This window comes from Serinus canaria, chromosome 3 (genome assembly GCF_022539315.1).
Source record: "Serinus canaria isolate serCan28SL12 chromosome 3, serCan2020, whole genome shotgun sequence".
In the NCBI taxonomy this organism is placed as follows: Eukaryota; Metazoa; Chordata; class Aves; order Passeriformes; family Fringillidae; genus Serinus; species Serinus canaria.
This window is the reverse complement of record NC_066316.1, coordinates 30,819,440-30,838,640: the sequence shown is the minus strand read 5'-3', so window position 1 is coordinate 30,838,640 and position 19,201 is coordinate 30,819,440. Positions and strand designations below refer to the sequence as shown.

The 19,201-nt window shown below is 37.1% G+C and overlaps 1 protein-coding gene across 1 annotated transcript in view; it reads right to left on the bottom strand.

Moving 5' to 3' along the window:
* Positions 1 to 5,874: 5,874 nt before the first annotated feature.
* PDE10A (phosphodiesterase 10A) overlaps positions 5,875 to 19,201 on the bottom strand; it is a 168,038-nt gene continuing 154,711 nt past the window's right edge. The window contains exons 19-22 of the mRNA XM_030236088.2: positions 18,772 to 18,883; positions 16,969 to 17,049; positions 14,828 to 14,916; positions 5,875 to 10,482 (exon numbers count right to left, since the gene is read on the bottom strand). Coding sequence (XP_030091948.1) covers positions 10,365 to 10,482; positions 14,828 to 14,916; positions 16,969 to 17,049; positions 18,772 to 18,883 — 400 coding nt within the window. The 3' untranslated portion in view covers positions 5,875 to 10,364. The remainder of the gene's footprint in view (positions 10,483 to 14,827; positions 14,917 to 16,968; positions 17,050 to 18,771; positions 18,884 to 19,201) is intronic.

The following is a 19,201-nucleotide window of genomic DNA, read 5'->3' as shown; positions in this document are numbered from 1 at the left end:
CAGTCTCATAAATAACAAAGTTCCATTTTTGATAGAAGAGGTGGCTGTTTAGGGAAGGGACTGGGCACCACCCCATAAATTTCATTATTTCAGCCAGCTTCAACAGAATATGTGAGTCTGTATGTCATAGCCAAAGCACAGTAAGGGATGAGTTGTAATAGAGAACAGAGGAGAAGTCAAAAAGCACATGTAAAGATAGCAGAAAACCAAACTTAAATTTTTCAAATCTAAGGAAAATAATACAAATCAATAGGAGGCTGGGCTTCATCACCCCTGTGATCAGAGGAGTACCTGTTTGGGAACACAGTGCAGCCTCAGGCCCTTTGGGCAGGATTTCACATCATCTCTGCTCCTGTGGATTCCACCGGTTAATAATGCTGGGAAGCAGATATGATGACCATGGTCTCCTGTCTCAAGGACTTTTCTGAGCAGGGGTACAGTTGGTTTGGTTGTATCCACATGCTCGTGGCTTTGGTGAGAGGCAGAGACGACCTTACCATTGGTACTTACCTTTGTCCAACAGAGAGGACTTAGAGACCACCCTCTGATCCCACTAGTGCAGTGACAGTGATGAGCAGAACACTTTCTGGGTGAGATCCCTCACAGTCACTGCTCTATGTGACTACAAGAGAGAAAAGTGACTGCAGCTTTTTAAAGCTCTCCCTGCCTGCTCTGCAAACACACAATTTTCAGCAAGCTGGAGATTAGACACATGCTAAAAACCCTTGAAAAAGTTATTTCTCAGCATTTTAAAACATCACTGCTTTGCCTTTGTAAGCTATTTTTCATCATTTATTCAGAAAGCACGTTTCTGCGTATTCTCAGCCTCTTGCTGCCATAAATGCTGAGATCCTATTATTTTCAATGATCACAGTAGGTATTTGGAGTCTATATAACCTGCAGAAGAAGTATCCAGACAGTTTATAAAGTTAAATGCAACTCTTCTCAGAGTAAAAAAAAAGATGTTGGTCTTTTTTCTTTGGCTTTTTTTTTTGTATGTTTGTATTTTCAATATCACTCTCTAGAAGAATTTTCACAAGAATTTCCCTCTCATCATTTCTTGGCATGTAGGAATTAGAAAATGTTACATTTTCTCCTAGGTTCCTTCTGTTTTAAACAGATAGTGATTGCAATGTGGGTATAGTGCTGAAGAAGCACACGGGCTGTGGGAAAACCATGCATTTTAAAAATAGTTGCTTTTATGGACATGCACAGGAAAAAGCATGTGAAAAATTTGAGCTAACCCTCAAGCGTACTGTGGAGAATTACACAGTTCAAATTTGGTTTCTAATTATTTCTAAACTTATTACAGAACATCATATACTCTATGTATTTTACTTTTTTTCAAGGTGAAAGTAGCCCTAGTGAAACTGATATTCCCAACCAGTTTATCTCCAGGAAAACTTGGAGACAAGCTCTAGATAGATAAAGAATTCCTTCTGTTCCAGCCCATCTTCTCTGTCTGTTGAAGTTTCCAGTATTCCCCTCAACTCAGGACAAAAATCTCTTATGGAAGGAAACAAAATGGGTTACAACCATCAGCCTACCCTGTAAAGTTCATAGAAAAGATAATTCCAGGCAGTGTCAACCACACTAGCCTTGACTGCAGCAGCATAAACATGAAATTATAGCATTCTCAGTCACAGGATTCTCTTGTTTGAACTATAGAGTTGCTACTAAAACACAGAAAAAGAGTTAGTGATGAGTCCCTGACAAAAAGCCTTCCCACATCTGGAAAGGAATACTGTTCCACTCCAGCTTTCCCATGGTACATTTTATATTGACTGACTTGCCTGAAAATGATGACAAAGATCCTCTCTTGGTACACGTTCCAGTTGAAAGAATGAGAAAAAAATCTTTCCTGTTTACCATGTGAATGTCTGCTACAGCATTTCCCATAGCATCAGTATTCCCAGGGAGGGGAAATATCTGTGTCAGAAGTGTTTTTTCAGATGGAGGTTAGATATCAAACAAAATGGAAGCTCAAGCAAATCCTGCAAACTCTGTTTTACTGTGACTGAAAGCTAGCAGCAAAAGGAATAAGATACACAAAGGCTGCATCTGTGGCACAGGCTTGTGTCAAGGTCTTGTAAATGAAAAATCATCTTGAATTCACCCTGTAGTCCTTTCTTGTCACTTCCTAAACAGGTCCATAATACAGCTTCAGCTTCAAAAGAAAGTACCAGGATTCCCAAATACATTAATTTAATCTATGCCAACATGAAGACATCACCTGAAGCATTTCAGAAAGCTTTTGATAAGCATTACATGATGCTTCTATGAGGCAGACAGTGATTCTGCATGAGGGCCTTATGCAATTCACAGGAAAATTTACTGTGCAGGAAGACTGGGGAGCTGAGATTTCAGATCAGCCTCCTTAGTTTAGGCTGATCAGTGGCTTCCCTTTGTGCATAGCCCATCTTTCATTTCCCATCAGCCCTCACCTTACTCTCACATGGCACAGCACTCACTTCATTCCAAGCCTTTCAGGTATGCAATACTGGATGCAAATTATTTGTCTCAGGGTAGGAAGAAATTAAGATCTCCTTTGCAAATTCCAGCCTATTAACTCAGTCTTCAGTAGACACTGTTCTCTGTACTTTGCATAAACTTTGGAAACACATCCCTGCAGAATAGCTTTACACTTTCAATTTCCAATCACTGGGAATAAAGTCAGCTCACAGAAACTGAAATGATAGAAAAGGCTGTAGAGATGGCAGCCTGTTCTACTCATGCAGTCTTCAAAGGGGAAAAGAAAAAAAAATTGCTCTTCCACAAAGTTCATAGCATAAAAAGAGCAGAAAGTAAAAGGAGGAAAATAGGAAGTTTTCTGATGACTGAAGCTGATTCAGATAGTTTAAAGGATCCAAATAATTATTTTTACCAGCAGCTCTGGAACAGGACCTGTAAAGTGACTGTGGAACAAGAACTACACAGGTGTGGTACCCAAACCAATTTGCCATTGATACTCAGATAGAAGTCAGTAAAAATTTAAACCAAAATTTGCTACAGTGTTTAGTTACAGGACTTTGAATTTTTTTAAGATTATATGTCACTGTAGCAGCTCAAACATTAAAGATGCAACCATATATGCAAGCTTGAAAGCTTTCAGTGTGATTTTTTAATCTTCCCCCAACATCCAGAGAAAATGGAAAAGGAAGTACTCATCAGCAGCATACCTGAGGGCATCACAGCCCTGTGATATTTGTCCTCACCTAACAGGAAAGTAAATATCTTTCTCTACATACACTTTGAATCCTAAACTGAATGTAGCCAGGAGTACTTACCAATATGCATAACACACAAAAAAAGAAAGTGTTTAGAGGCTTATATAAATTGGAAAAAACCCCAACCACCCAGTGTCTGGCAACTTGCACAAGGCTATAATGGAAATCTGTCACAGAACAATTTTGTTCCTTCAAGTCCATAAGTAGCATTGTAACAGATGTCCATTGTCTTTCCAAATGATCTGAAAATACTCTTCTCCTCCACCATCAGTACATTTTCATGTTCAGAAGAAAAGTACATTTGCTGGCTTTTTCCCCCACCACTCACGTGAGAAACTACATTTTTTTCATCAAGGTGGCTTTCTTTTTGTCTCAAGATGTAAAATACATTATTTTACATACTGATATTGAATATGCTTTTCTTTCCAAAAGACAGTATCAGGAAACAACTTGGACTTCACTAGCTGGAAATTTACTTTAGCTACCATACCACTTCTATTCTTTATGATGAACTTGTTCATCAAAACTATCCCTATTTGTTACTGTAGCACACTCACTACTGCTAGTGCACTACTAGCACTACTGCAATGCACTCCTAACTGCATTAATGGTAAAATTTTCAGAGGCTTCTGACAGCTACTGACTTTCTTAGGTGCTTCCAAAGGGTTTTTGGTCTTTTTTTCCTTCTTTTTTTTTTTTTTTTTTTACTTTACTTGCTTAGGGTTTTTTAAATTTTCTTTTTTTTTAATTTTAAAAACTCTATTTTTTTTTCTATTTCTAATGGGCTAACGGAGTAGTGCATATTAACAACAGATGCTGTTTCTAAAAGCAGCATAAATACAGCTAAAGGAACAGACAGAACAGTACAAATATATTCTCACCTGTATTCACAGGGCTTGCAATGCTGTAAAAAATAAAAAATATGAATCTCAGCTGCATGTTAACAGATGATATGGTGAAAATCATTTAGCCCTGTCAGCAATGTTACAAAACAAGTCCAACCAAAAACCAAAAAAAAAAAACCAAACAAAAAACTACACACAAAACAAAAAAAAAACCACCCTAAACTTTACCTGCTATAATTCATTCTTTTCATATTTCTTGAGTCTGGGATTTCTCCCTTTTTTTTAGACTTTTAAACAACAGATATAATGCACACATGAGCTACCCTCTGATGCATTTCTCTGTAACTCGTGCTTGACCCAGAGACAAGGATCTTCATCTTTGTAAGCAGCTCCTGTGGTACAGGCAGCTCTGCCAGAGGGCACCCGAAACACTGCAAAAAACTTTTCTCTCTAACCTTCTCAATCCATAGTCTATGGATTGAGAAAAGGGAAATTTGCCCTTAGTAATTGTCTTCAGCAAAGTGAGTACAACAATGTAATCTCCAATACTTGTTGAGCAGGTGAAAGCCATTGATATTTCTGTCCTAGAGGTCTTGGATATTTTCAAATAAGACAAATTCAAACTTCCTCAAGACCAACAGCAATACTCATTTCTTCTACAAATACCAATAAGCTTAAGTTAAGGTACTTTTACATTTATATTTTCCATTATCTGCAAGGGAATATACCCAGGCTTGATTTTTGTACATTTCTGATTACATTCTTCAATGTCAAAGGGCTAAAAATGCTAAGGGGAAAGCACACCAAATAGACAGTGACCATCAACAGAAAAGCACCATGCTGTGCTAAAAGAGCTAAGTCTGCACAACAAGAAGAAAAATATGAAAAGGCATGTGATTGACTGCCACCAATTTTAAAATCTTGTCCAAAAAGTCATTAATTGACATCAGCCTATAAATCCTTGCCAACAATACAGAAACAAGTGGAAAGTACTATTTAATCATATGCAGAGAAACATTCCTCTTCTATTGCCTTTCCCCCAAAATAATGCAGAAACTTTTAAATTTAATGAACAAACCCTATAAAAATCATTAAATGTCAGTGCATTTTCTCTCAGCACAAAAGCTGGCCCTTGCAGCAAACAGAGCTTTCTGGAAAGACCAGTCACAAGAGTATATGGTGAGTGGAGAAATACACAGGTTTAATTTTCTCTCCCCTTTTTTTTTTTTTTAGCTATTTTTTAATTTCACTTTTAAAGTGTTGCTCAGAATTTTTCTTTACAGTTCTTTGAACCTACCCTGTATTTTCAGGATACCGGCACCTGGTTAAGCCCAATACTGCTTTGGACTAGACCTTACAAATTTGGGTGCAGGATTATTTTTTTTTATAATTCAGCATCTAAGTATCTCAATAATTCCCAATGGTAGCAAATGATTCTGTATCAGCTGCACTGACATTAGACAGTGGCAAAGCAAGGAAATATGTGGAAGTTGTCTACCAACAGCAAGGTAAGCTCCTGGCAGCAGGAGGGCAAACAGAAAAGGAGATCCCTTCACAGTTTGTGACAAAGTGAACCTGCAATAGGTGATAAAATTATATTGTAAAAAAGCCTTATGTTGGGACTTACCTTAAGCAGGAAACTGCAAATACAGGGAATAACAAGCACTGCCTATTCAAAAGACTCCATCGTGTTTTGAATCACTTTGTGCTTTGTTTTACTTGTGGTATAAACACACATATATGCACACACATTCCCATCCCTCACTTGTGCTCCCAATAATAGCAAAAATAAACATGAAAAATAATATTAAAAAACTCTGTATTCAGTAATATTCACACCAAAGTATATGTATAGATATATCCAATAAAATTATGAACATTTCTAAATATATTTTATGTATCATACATATATTTATATGTATAATTACATATCCACAGAAGTCATCTTGCTGTGCTAAAGCCAGCAGTAAAAGCAAAAACAGGTTTCACAATAGGACACCCATATATGCATATGTACTGGCTGTTTGGTTTGTGAATTTATTTACAACTTAACTATATCATAATAAATGCTTACTGTTCTATTGTACAAACGTAATAGTAAAGGTTTAGGTTTGTTTTTTAAATACAAAGACTGCAAATGAATACATGAAAAAAATTACACACCATGTACAGTATTTATAATTTATAAATGCAAAGTTAAGACCTCTTTAAATTATTGCACTTGCATATTTTTACAAAGATAGTTTATATGTATCATATATATATATATATGTGTGTGTAAATATATATATATATAAAACAAATTTTTCAGCTCACTAAATGTAGTAAAGTTGAACGTTGTTACCTTGAAGTTCTTTCTTCTCCACATTACAGCCTAACCTGAATTTGGAATATTTATGAAACTACTCTACAAATCAGTTTGATCTACCCTAGAAAGCAGTCCGTTATTTTAGGTTTATTTGACAGAGTATACACCCGTATTACAATCGAGCACAGTTTTTGGTCAGAAAGCAAACAAAAGTTATGATGTGCCTTTGCTTGACTGGGATATACAACCTAAAGTTTGAACATTAACTTCTTTGTAGTAGTGTGCAGAAAGCCTTTTCTGTCTTTAGAATGAATAAATTAATTGTTCCACTTCACAGAACTGGTCCAATATCACAGTGTTTGAGGCAAATGCATTATTTCAAAAGGGTCCTGATTGATTTGAGCATCTAATTATCACTATTTTTTAATATGAATAGCGCTTTTTGCTACTCCTACAATTTTAACACTATATGCTCTAAGTGCAGTCACAGCAAACTAAACACATTGTTTTAAGTTTACACACAGGAAAGAAATCTGTGCCACATAAAAAGATGAATCCCACTCTGCATGTCCCCTCTGATTCAATATGCTCGATCATATCCTCCAGCTGAAAAACCCTGTTTCAGTTCTCTCATGATTACTTATAGAAAAAAAATTACTTCCATAAATTGAACCATTACAGTAGAATATTGCAAAACCATGCAAAATTCATAAATTAATTGTAACAATGGAATTAGTCATGCTGTAATAAAATATGCAACATCTCAGATGAGTAGCATGCTATGTCAACTATTTTTCTCACTTAGTGCATACCTTTCAGGCACATTTTCATAATACACTAGAAACAGTCAGTTACAGCCTCAAACAGTGTTTTTACCTTTACTTGGCGTAGGAGGGAAAAGCAGATGGAATTATTATCAAGAAAAATGTAAGAATGCAAAATCTAACACTTCTAGGAAAGGAATGATCCATTAAGCTTTTTAAACATTCTTTTGGGTAAAATGAGTTTTAGTAGGATAAAAAGTCAAATTGACTTTTGACAATTTAAGTTGAGTCAGATGTCTTACAAACCCAGATGTCTTACAAACCTAGATGTCTTAATCAATTGTGAGTTTGAGTCCAGAACTTTGAAAAATTAAATCTCAACATGTCTTTGATCCATGAAATTCAAATGTAGCTCCAAAGTTTAACTTTTGGTGCATTTGACTTTTGAAGTGCAAGTACAAGTCTTTTTTTTTCCAAAATATTTACACATACAAATCTGTACTCTGTAAATGCTAAAACAGACTACATTTGAAATCAAACCAAATCACAGCCACTGGAGCAAATTTTTTAAAATTCTAATAGAAATTAGACTATATCAAACATATATTTTATGTGGTTTGGATAGTTCTATAATAGAAACAGTTGCTGATTCACTTGAGACATTAATAGAACAACTTAGTGCCAATTTGACAAATTTGTCAGGGAAACATGCCCTCTATCAGTACTTACAAACTTCAAAACATTCCAAAGTGTGGGATACTGCCAAACATTTTAAATGGCAGGAAACAGAAGTAGTGAAGTTATCTTTACTGTCAGTGAGTAAAAGATGAGTGAAAAGCTTTCCATACACACAGATCTAGAGTGATAAGGAATACTTCTGCAATGCTTTTAAGATCAGCATTTTTAAATGGAAAGGAAAAAAAAAAAGGGAAAATGATGGCAAATATATTTAATGCAAATATGCTTAAGCAAATATACTTAACCTGCAAAGAAAAACATTCAATCCAGTTGTTGGGGTATCTGAATTTCAAAGAGCATTTCTGTAGTCTCCATAGATTTAATTTCCATGCAAATTAGGAATCCTGGATTCTGTCTCAAGTACTTAGTGGACAAAAGGCTGCATCTGCATTATTTAGCTGAAACAGAATGGCTAAGGAGTAAAGTAGAGGACACAGCATGAGATACTTTTCATTCTACTTTAGCGTAATTTTTTCCTGCCACGTTTTTCTTTTTTTGTTTTTGCTTGTTTTGAATTCCAAACCGGTTTGCTGTGATCACCAAAGAATTTCTGCACTTAGAATTGGTAAGGCGAACTAAAAGAAAAAAAAATAAAATTATGGGGCTGTTGCTAGGTAACATGCATCACACAAATAAGATAACTTCATATTGAATTCTCAGCCTGTGGGATCTCTATGTACAGCAAAGGCTCAGGTGCATTTCTACATTAGGCGACTACGGATCACGCACTGTACACATAAACAAATACCGGCATGTGCTCGACCATAACAGAAGGCAAAACTCGAGAGGGCAAGTTATTCACATGAAACCCAAAAGCTGGCATGCCTATTAGATCAATACAGCCCAAAAGACAGGAGATGGAAAAAGAGAACCTGTGTTCTGTCTTTAGGTCACTACTGTTACAATTGTGTTGCAGTTACACAATGGCCGTGTTATCACGGAACCTCCACACAAGTGCATTATCTGTGAGAAAGCACATAATGCAGTATAGGCTGTATGTGAAAGGTATGCAAAGACTGTGTTTTCACCTACTGTGTGGATCACTATGAAGATTTTTTTTTTCTCATTACTTTTAAGAGAAAGACAAAGGCAAATTAAGTGTTGTGAAACATATTCTGTACAATTGCACTAAATTTATAAGAGTGGCATTACATGTAAGTCTGTGCATAAGTTTGTAAGGCTGAGGCCTAAGTCAGCACAGAACTGTAAACACACCATTTAGTGTACTTTTCTTCAGTCAGCTATTCTTTCACTAAGAAAGGCATTTCTAAACTTGGAAATTTCTCTAACTAGGGGACAAAAACAAACAGACAAATGGAGAAGTTTCCTAATTTCATCATCTTGGGATGGGGGCAAAAAAGCAGTTGAAGACATGCAGTGTTACTGTGCAACACAAAAGCTAGTCAATACAAAAAACATTTTTGATTTATTGTGATGGTACCACAATCCCTCTTATCAGACCTGACTTTTCTGACAAAGCTTTTCTTCCCAGCAGATAGCATACTTCAGGTATGTCTTCAATACCTTTTAAAATACAGCTCAGCAGGTAGAAATAAAATGATGACTTTACTTAACTGTGAGCTAGGCAAGGAAATCTTTGCTGTCACATTTAAATTTTATCCAATATTTCTGTCACTATGGATACAAAAACTCCAACCTGAAACTCCCTCTTACATAGGGGATAATTAACCAGTACTTCCAGTGTTTTAAGGGAGGAGTTGTCTAGTTTTAAAAAACATCCTAAAGAACAAAGCACCATCCCTAGTTCTATCAACATTTCCCTTGTGAGTGACCAACAATTGGCATCATGATGCTTAATGAAGTTCTTTAAAACTTTAACCTGAATGTTGGTTTTCCTTTAGTCTGCAGCAAGAGAATTCACTGTGACCTAAGCATAAATTATAGTCTCCAAGGATTCTGCTGGAGTTCAAACTGATTACAAGTAGATCACACATAAACATTCACAATAGCAATGGGTATATTGTTCTATTTATAGCCAAGAACTCCCAAGTGACACTGGTGTTAAAGCCAGCCACAGTATGGTATAATAAAAGTACCATTGAAACCCTTACTAGAAAGATACAATTTAGAAGTACCCCATAAGATGCCCCCCCACCCCCATCAGTTTTAAATTAAGGCCTCAGCAATGTAGCCCATGAGATAAGGCCAGTCTTTTATATTCACAAGTTGTAAGTTCTCTTTTGATAGCTGACTCCAAAACATCTGGGTTGTCATTTTCCCTCTGCTTACGTTGTGTCACTGGTGTAGGTCAGGAGATTGGCTGCCAGAGTCATTTAGCTGAGGTAACTCCATGGGTGTTACCTTCCTGGGCAGGTCTACTTCTTAGCATTTTGCAGCTTTCCTTTTTCCTTTTTTATTTTTTTTTCTCTTTTTCAAATAAAAACGAAACAAAACAAAAAAAAAACCAATCCCCAAAACAAGAAGGGGTGCTTTTCAGGTTAAAGCAATCTGTCACTGCTGTTCAGTCATCAATCTTCACAGGAAGAGAATCTGAGGTCCCAGGAGCAAGGGATTGAGAAGAAATCCATATAGAGGCTTCCTCACCTCTCGTTACTTTCTCCCATTGGTTAAGATTGTCCCTGGGATGCAAAAAATTGAAGGTAAGACACTGTTCATAAATTGACTGGGATTTATTTCTTCCTTACAATAATGTCTGCCATACTACACTTTGAGATTCATATTTATGTAAGCATATTAGCACCTGTATGTCATCAAGCTTTTATCATCTACACATTATTTCAGCCTTCAGCTTCAGTTATGCCATCTTGTAATTCTGTATGACTCATATCCATGTCAACTCTATCCTAGCCTACAGCACACCTTCTTTCCCCAAGGCAAGCCCTGAAGCTGGAGGCTACCACCTGCTTCCACACAAGTTTATAGCCCTAGTGGCTGCAGGGAAGCCCAGCTGTGACCCAAGAGAGACAGGACTGCAGAGACTCTGAAACAGCACACTGAAGCAAAGGAGCAGATTAAACTTTCTGAAACTCCTGCAAAAGGGCTGCCTGACAGCATATAAAATGTTGCATGCCAGGATCATGGTAGCAATTTTCACCTACTATTGTGGTAATCATATTATCAGTCTACTACATTTAAAGGGTACCCCTTCCTTGAGACATAAATGTCTTTTAGTGCCTCACAGCCTGGCCAATCCTTAAGTTCAAAATTCTGTTCATAAGCCATAAAAGAATGAGAAATCAAGCTGGAAATGTTCTAATGATCTGAAGGGGGTACAAACCCATAGTCTTACTTGCTGTGCACCAGTACCACTCTAGTGATTGGGAAATCTGTGTTGATGATAGGCCTTGGAACCAATGGCCAAATCTCAGCATTCAGTCTTCAAACACAGAGAGAAAGAGAGCAAACCCAACTGTTTCATCTTCATACTGTCAGATCCCCAGTTACTAAAGCAAGAGTTCTTAGATGCCTTTGGCAAACAAACAGGATGGCAACAGTACTAAAAGGTCTCCCATACCATGGTTTGTCATACCATGATGTTACATTGGAATTTACGTGGCAGAGCTCTTCTGATTTTTATGTCACAGCCTTGACCAAACATTTGCTAAACCAGCAAATATTGATCTGAAAGCACAGCATACAGGTAAGAAGGGAAAATGTTGCACTTTCTGGGGGTGGTGGAAGGCATGATCTGATGAAGTCTCCCAAAGAAGGTTGTGCCCTCTAGGGTAACCCCTACATCATTTTCTGCAGGAAAATGCTCTGCCAGTGTTTCAGGCCAGCTGGGAGTTATGAAGCCAGCATTAATAGGGCATTGAGTTTCACCTAATATAACCAGGCACTAAAGATCAGAAAAAATGAAGCATCACTATTTCTGTCTTATTCCTGGACCTGGGAAAGTAATGAGAATTGCAGACAAGATATTTTAAAATTATATAAATTTCATTAAAATTGAGAGACCCAAAAGCACAAGCAAAATAGTTTTAAATTATATGGTCTGAAATAAAGGAAAAAAAATAAATCACTTCATCCTCCAAATAAATACACTACCATATATTTATACTTTGGTAAACCTGCTGAGTACATGGGCTAATACAAGTAGCACAGGTGGACTAGTAGCTTTGATCAACACAGGATGACAAGAAAGCATTTAAAAATGTGGAATAAATTACCAGACAAGAAAACCTTCTAGACTGTTAGCTGCTATCTTATTTTATGGAAAACCAATGCTGATCTTTTTTTTTCTTTGGTAAGGTATAGATAATATGATTCATTTGCCTTTGAGCTCCCAATGAAGCCCTAGCTCCTAATGTCTGTAATAAATGCCCAGAGGTTCTAAAAATAAAAGCCTTGATGCTGACATGCTGCCTTGGCTGCTTTTGCTGCTATTATTTGCAGCTGGTGTCTGAGTTTCAAAGAACACAAGGACACAGCAGCTTAAATATTGAGTTCAAGAATGAGCCCTGGTGGTGAAGAGGTGATATTAAAATTGGTTCAGTCAGCAACTAAGGAAACACCAAACAAAAATGAGGCGGTATGCCTCTGATCACATCAAAATAAAAGTTACCCATCAAAAATAAAGGAAAAACAAAAGTGTAGTGCAAAATCAGCCATTTGAAAAATTCTGGAATATTCTAGACCTTGCAATAACATAATTTTTTTTTCCTGACAGGGAACCTGAAATTATATCTGTGTTCTGATTTCCTATTCTCCATCTCCAAGTCTTAACCCTCAAACTTCCTCTTCATTCTCTTCAACGAAAAAGCAGAGGATAATTTCAAGGTTAAGATAAAACTACCAAACTGCTCCTCAGAAGACTTTATGCAAGGGTGTGGCTTTTCAAGAAGCTCTTAAGTCCAGCAGAGGCTTTATCTACTCATCTACTTTTCAGTTTTGCATTAGCACAATCTAAAGTAAAGAATACACAACAGCAAAAGGGAGCTTTCAGTTCAGGGCTCTATCCAGTGTGGAGACTATACCAGTGTACCTTTCAGAAGTACCACTATAACAATTTGAATTACAAACAACAAAGAATTGCTGGAAAATAAAAGAATCATATAATCTCTGGCAGAAGTGTGATTGCTTTTACTTCAGACATCACACCTTCTGCAGAGAAACCAACTCTTGAAAAGATGTTCATGCTTGATCTTCAGAATTAAAGAGAGCCTTCATCTAGAGCACATGCTTACATGGGTGTTTGATATCCACAAGTCAACTTAAAATGTCCTCATCTGAGTTCTAAAAAATGAACCACCAAGCAAAACAGGCCACTTTTGTAAATAAGCCTTTTTGGGATGGCCACGTGGCCAGAAATCAAAAGATATTTGTCTTCCCAGACTGTTGCTCCTGTACAAGATACTGTGCAGTCTTAAGCACTCCACCTAGCCTCTCTAAGGCCCAGTTTCAATAAAGTGTTATAAAAATTTGATTTTGATCAAGACTTTACTGTGAGGGTGGTGAGGCACTGGAACAACTTGCCCAGAGAAGCTGTGGATGCCATATCCCTGGAAGTGTTCAAGGCCAGGTTGGATGAAACTTTGGGCCCAGTTCTAGCAGAAGGTGTCCATTCCCACAGAGGGAAGACTGAACTAGATGATCTCTTACAAGGGATCTTCTATCCCAAACCATTTTGAGATTCTATAATTTTCTTAGATAAACCAAATGCATTATTTAGTCTCTCTATTAAGATCTCAAAACATTCATTCAGCTCCTTACATTCTCTTGTTTGTTCAGAGTAGAGTCTTTCTCTACTCTCCTTAAAGCATAGGCACTAAACAAAATTCCAGCTGTAGCCCCATTCATAAAAAAACTACAGAGGTATAGTTTCTAATCCTCCAGAACATTCCTTCCATATCCATCTAAGGGTTGCACAGCCATGTCCAGCAGAGGTACCTCAAAGGCAGATGACTACTAATGATGGCTCCTAGATACTCACTGTTTTCATAAGGTTGTCCTCTGCACCACTGACACAGACCTACATATTCTTCTCAGAGCTACATGAAGGAGTGTTTGTGTGTGAATGAATTTCTTTCGCTAACTACTACATCAATCTCAAGCATTGTCTGTTACTTAACAGAAATAATTTAGTCCACAAGATCCTCAAGAGGAGGTCATATAGGACAAAGAAAAGGTTCAATGCAAGATAGAATTTAGGGACCCCAACAAAACAAAAAATATGAGAGAGTACTAGTAAGAGCATAGAAAAACTGACCTTTAACCACTCAATATGACTAGAGGCGGCTGGCATTTTATGAAACAACTGGGGTTTTCTAGAAAATATGGATTAACCAGAAACCAGAACATTTTCACAAAGCTTACACTTGTTTCAGCAAACTTTTTGTCAGGAAAGATTGCTAAGGCCCAGGATAGAATTACTGGACAGAAAGAACTACCTACAAAATAATCAACTGTCATTCAAGTGGAGAAGCAGCCAACAGGAAAGAACTCTTGCCCCTTTTCCAGAACAACCCACTGTGTTATAGGAGAAAGTTACATCTGCTTCTCCCATACCCCAGTGTTACTACTCCTATGCTCTCAACTTCTGAATATTTTCCGGATATTTCTTTTTCTGGGTTTTAATAGAAATTACCTGATATAAAATAAAACCACATTCTAAACACACATTTTTTAAGGAAAGAGAATACTAGCTAATTTTTGTTGTGAGAACCACATTGAAGTAAAAAGGACACCGAGCCAGCACAGACAGGGATGCACAAACACTGAACTGTTTCTCTCTAATACCTTTTGTCATCTAACATATTTTCATCAGCTGTGTCTGTACATCTACAGTGGACAGTCCCTGACAGTAGCTATCACCTCTGGGTTTCTGAATAGATTAACGTAAGATGTGTATCCCTGTTAATATTCATGCAAATTCTAAAATTAAAAATCTGTATTTCCAGACAAACTTGCAAAGCACTCTTGCTTTTTCCTTGACCAAGGTATCAGCTATGCACATTTACTCACCTGCATGCTCGGAGTAGTGGCCCAGTTGGAGGAAAGATCTGTGCAAGGGTGGTGTAACATGGGATGGCTACAGCATTGTAGAACCCAATCTATCAAAAACAAGAATTAAAAAAAAACTAGTTTAATTGTTGCCAAACTACAATACTGGAAAGTACCAGCTTAAGTAACGAGCTCAAAGCTCTTTACTTAATTATTACTTGTATTAGTTATTCACACTTCTGCATCTCCCTTTAACATCCAAATGCTGTAAAATAAGCAGCAACAGTGAAATCTTTGGTAATTACAAGCTGCTTACATGCCTTTCTTTTATGACTGATATGGCTGCTTCAGGTAAGATTTTCTACAGAACCTTTTATTATTCAATCTATTCATTTCTTTTGTTCAGGATATGTCTACCTATTTGGTGTCAGTAGCAGCAGGAAGTAGGTGGAGATGTTAGAGACATTTCTGCAAACATTTTTCATGTGATGAATTTATTTTTTAAAAAAGGAAGGTTGTGCAGCATTCACAAAACGTAGTCAGATTATGGATTGTTCTGATGTCATCCAGGATATGCTTGCATAGCTCAATGTACTTAAAATGCTGGGGGGCTTTGAACACTTGTGAATGGTGTGCAGTGAGATCAATGACTGGCTTGCAGTGGTTTCTCATGAACACAGTTCAATAATACATTTTTACCATTATCATACTTAGGAAAACCAAATGAGCACATTTTTAATGATATCTGACTCAGAGGCTTAGGGGCCTGTGATGGCTATGATGTCACAGCTGAATTGTCATGACATGATAAAATTTTTAGAAAATATTATCAAGGCTGACAGAATGCATTCAGATTCATTATGACATCCCTCACTTATCCCAGACTCTTATGATAGTTACAACAGTGTACTATGATCCCTTCCTTTGGGCAGAATTCTTAAATGCCTTTTAGTGAAATAATATGTATTGTACCATGACCAAAGAACTTGATCATATCTCATTTTTTAATAGTCCAAAACTTGATCCTTATTCAGAAATTGAAGAGCAACTCTTGTTTTCATCGCCGCAAAGATTCATTCCATACTGCTATGCAACCAAGTCTTCTGTGCACTTGAAATAAAAATAAGATACATTTTCTGAGCTGTGAAGCCAGATGAAGTATTTACAGGGATGAAGTACTTACAGTGCAACCAACAGAAAGAAACTGCAGCTGGTTAGAAGGCAAGGCTACATATAGATGGGATGTCTGCTCATCTACACTATTTCATATACTGTCTCATTTTCTTCCCATTTGTTTTGGATTTTTTATTTTCTTCCTGTTTGCTAGTTTTTAAGGGGAACTATTTTGTTTCAGTGGGAAAAGATTACTCTGTAATTGTCAAAAACTAAAATAGGACATTAGATACAGTCACCCTGTAGACCTTCTGGCTCAATGAAAATTGCAGAATCAAAGAATATGATGAGTTGGAAGGGACCCTCAAGGACCATTGAGTCCAGCTCAGGATAGGCCCATTCCCAAGAGACACACCATTGTCCAAATATTTCTTGAACTCTGTCAGGTTGGTGCTGTGACCACTTCTCTGGGGAGCTGTTCCAGTGCCCAACCACCCTCTGGGTATAGAACCTTTTCCAATCTAAACCTCCCTTATACAAATTCACTCCCTTGTGCCCTGTCACTGGTTACTGCAGAGAAAAGACCAGTGCTGAACCATCCTCTCCTTCTTTCCCTCATGAGGAAGCTGTAACTGCAGTGAGGTCTCCCCTCAGTCTCCTCTTCTCCAGGCTGAACAGACCGAGTGATCTCAGCTGCCTCTCCAAGCCCTTCACCATCATTGTTACTCTCCTTTGGACACTAGCCAAGGGCTGAAACAACCACTTACTAAGATAAAAAGCATTATTGACACTTGTAAAAATTCAAGGTGATTGTGGTCTTAGCTAGAGCTACAAGTACAAAGAAAGGAAAAAGTGATGACAGCGAAGAGCACATTGTCATTTAACCAAAATTTGAAAACAAGTTTTCCACTGCTACTTTAAAAAATAACATCAAATTCAGCAGTCTGAATAGCCCAATTTCAAATGCAATATTCACTAATATATGAAATGTTTTTTTCCATACATGTTTTATGTATAAACAAGTACCATTTTATTGAGAGAGTTCATACCTGACCCTGAGGGACTTCATCTTTCTTATCCCTGTCCATCATAGGAATAGGTTGAATACCTGTTTTCTTCATTTCATCGCCCTGGAGAAAAGTAGAGAGAGAGAAAATAAGAAAACAAAAACAAGACTATTGAGATCTGAGTTAATTTCCATCTTCTATTCTATGTCAATCTAAAAATCCAGAATTTGAAATAATGTGTGGTATCACTCTGAGGCAATCTCAGAAAAATGCACAAGAGGCTCATTTTGTACATTCACCTAAGTGATAATGCAAACAGCAGATGCTCTAAGTCAATGTGCACACATTTTCTTTATTTCCAAGTGTGTCTCCATAATAAAGAGCAACTGGAAGACTACACCCAAAGAAATTATTCTGTTCTGCTCTATCTGCTCAGTTAGTCTCATCTTTCAAAATATCTGTTTAAATATATTGTATTATCACCATAATACAATGACCAGTAGAACACAACACACCCATCCAAGGAAAAAACTGAGTAAAACAGATGAATTTACAGTGCACTCTCTCTGAAAATATTTGTTTTTTCAATATATATCAATATCTACCTTTATTAACTCATCCTTGGGTTACAAAAAAATTAACATCTGGACAGGTGCAACTATGTCCATAATTTCATCTTTATTCCATCTTTATTGTGCCTTCTCCACTGAGCTCACAAGATTTGCAAGAAAAGTCTTTTTACTTATAAGCAAAATAGTTGAGTATGTAATCAGTGAGGCATGTCAACATTATACCTCCATTCTATCACTCAGAAGAACACTCACTTTCCTGTGCAGGCATTTCAGAAAGTGAGTGCTGAACTAGCTCTTTGAGCTTAAACAGTAGCATTTTTCAAATATTTTGTTGTAGCCCAAGCTGTTTACAATTAAAAGAACAAGAACATGTGAATACAAAATATACCCCACAAGAAGCCCACATCTGGAATTTCATAATGAGCATGCAACCGGCAGGGTAACAATCTCCACACTAAATGCATGCTACATAAAGTCCACGGGCCTGGTTGCTATTTCATGCCTGTGTAAAACAGAGATAAGCCCACTGAACACTGCAAGATTCCACAGGACACATAACAGAGAAGAAAAACACTTTATCATACACCACATGTGCACTAGTAGGCCTGAATGTACAACTGTATCTCCTAAAGTCGCATAACTACACTTTGTGCAATTTGTTCCTTATCCCCAGAGCAGACATTTCCACTCAAAAATTAAACAGTCAGGATATTTACACCGCTGCATATGACACGTGAGAGACTGCATATTTATTTATGAACATGATTACATTGCTACAGCTTAATTCCTTGTTTCAATTCTCAGTACACATTAATTTTAGAGCAACTTTCAATGTATTGAAGACCCAGCTCTCTCTGAAACACTCTTGTTTAGCTGGCTCACAGAGAAGACTTTAAAAAAAAAAAACATTTTTCATATTTACTATAGCTTTATGAGTATGTTTTGAGGTAGCTGACTTGGAAGCTGGTTTCATATTTTGCATTTCTACAAAAAATTACAGTTAGTGACTTCTATGTTCTGTTGTTTGGTCACTTTACGTTAGGACATGCTTTCTACATTATCTTGAACAGAGAGAAAAAACACTGCCTGAAAATTAGATAGCTAACTCAGCTCTTTAAATAACTTCAGAGTAAGCAACGAACACACACATGCACCAGTGAACTCTCTTTCAAACAAGCACACCAAGATGTTGATTGAAAAATACTTATAGTTGGGCTTTTCCTTCCTGGATGCTTCTGTTTATAAGGAGAGTAAACAAAAGAATCACACATACCTCAGCCCAGAACTCTGCATATATATCATTGGCTGTCAGTCTGGTAACTGGCCACAACTTTGTTACAGAACACAGATCACAAGCTGTCATCATCAGGCCAATCACTCTATCTCTAAAATAGAATAAAACAGCATTAAATTATAAGTTTCATCAAGAACTAATGATTGCTCTGCCAAGTTTTCATTTGCCCTTCCTCAGTTGGATCAGCAGCAATGTGGACACACTATGAATTTTCTCCCACCTATCGTTTCTTCCTCATTTGTTTGATTCTTTGGTAAGGCATGGCACAGACTGCGCTGCATCTTTTGTTGTACTCCCTACATTGTTTGCAACCAGAGTTCATTGACCATCCTCTACACAATCACATCCATAGACAAGGGCACAGGACTCCTGCCTACTAAAACACTCACATGCCCCTCTATAATTCTCT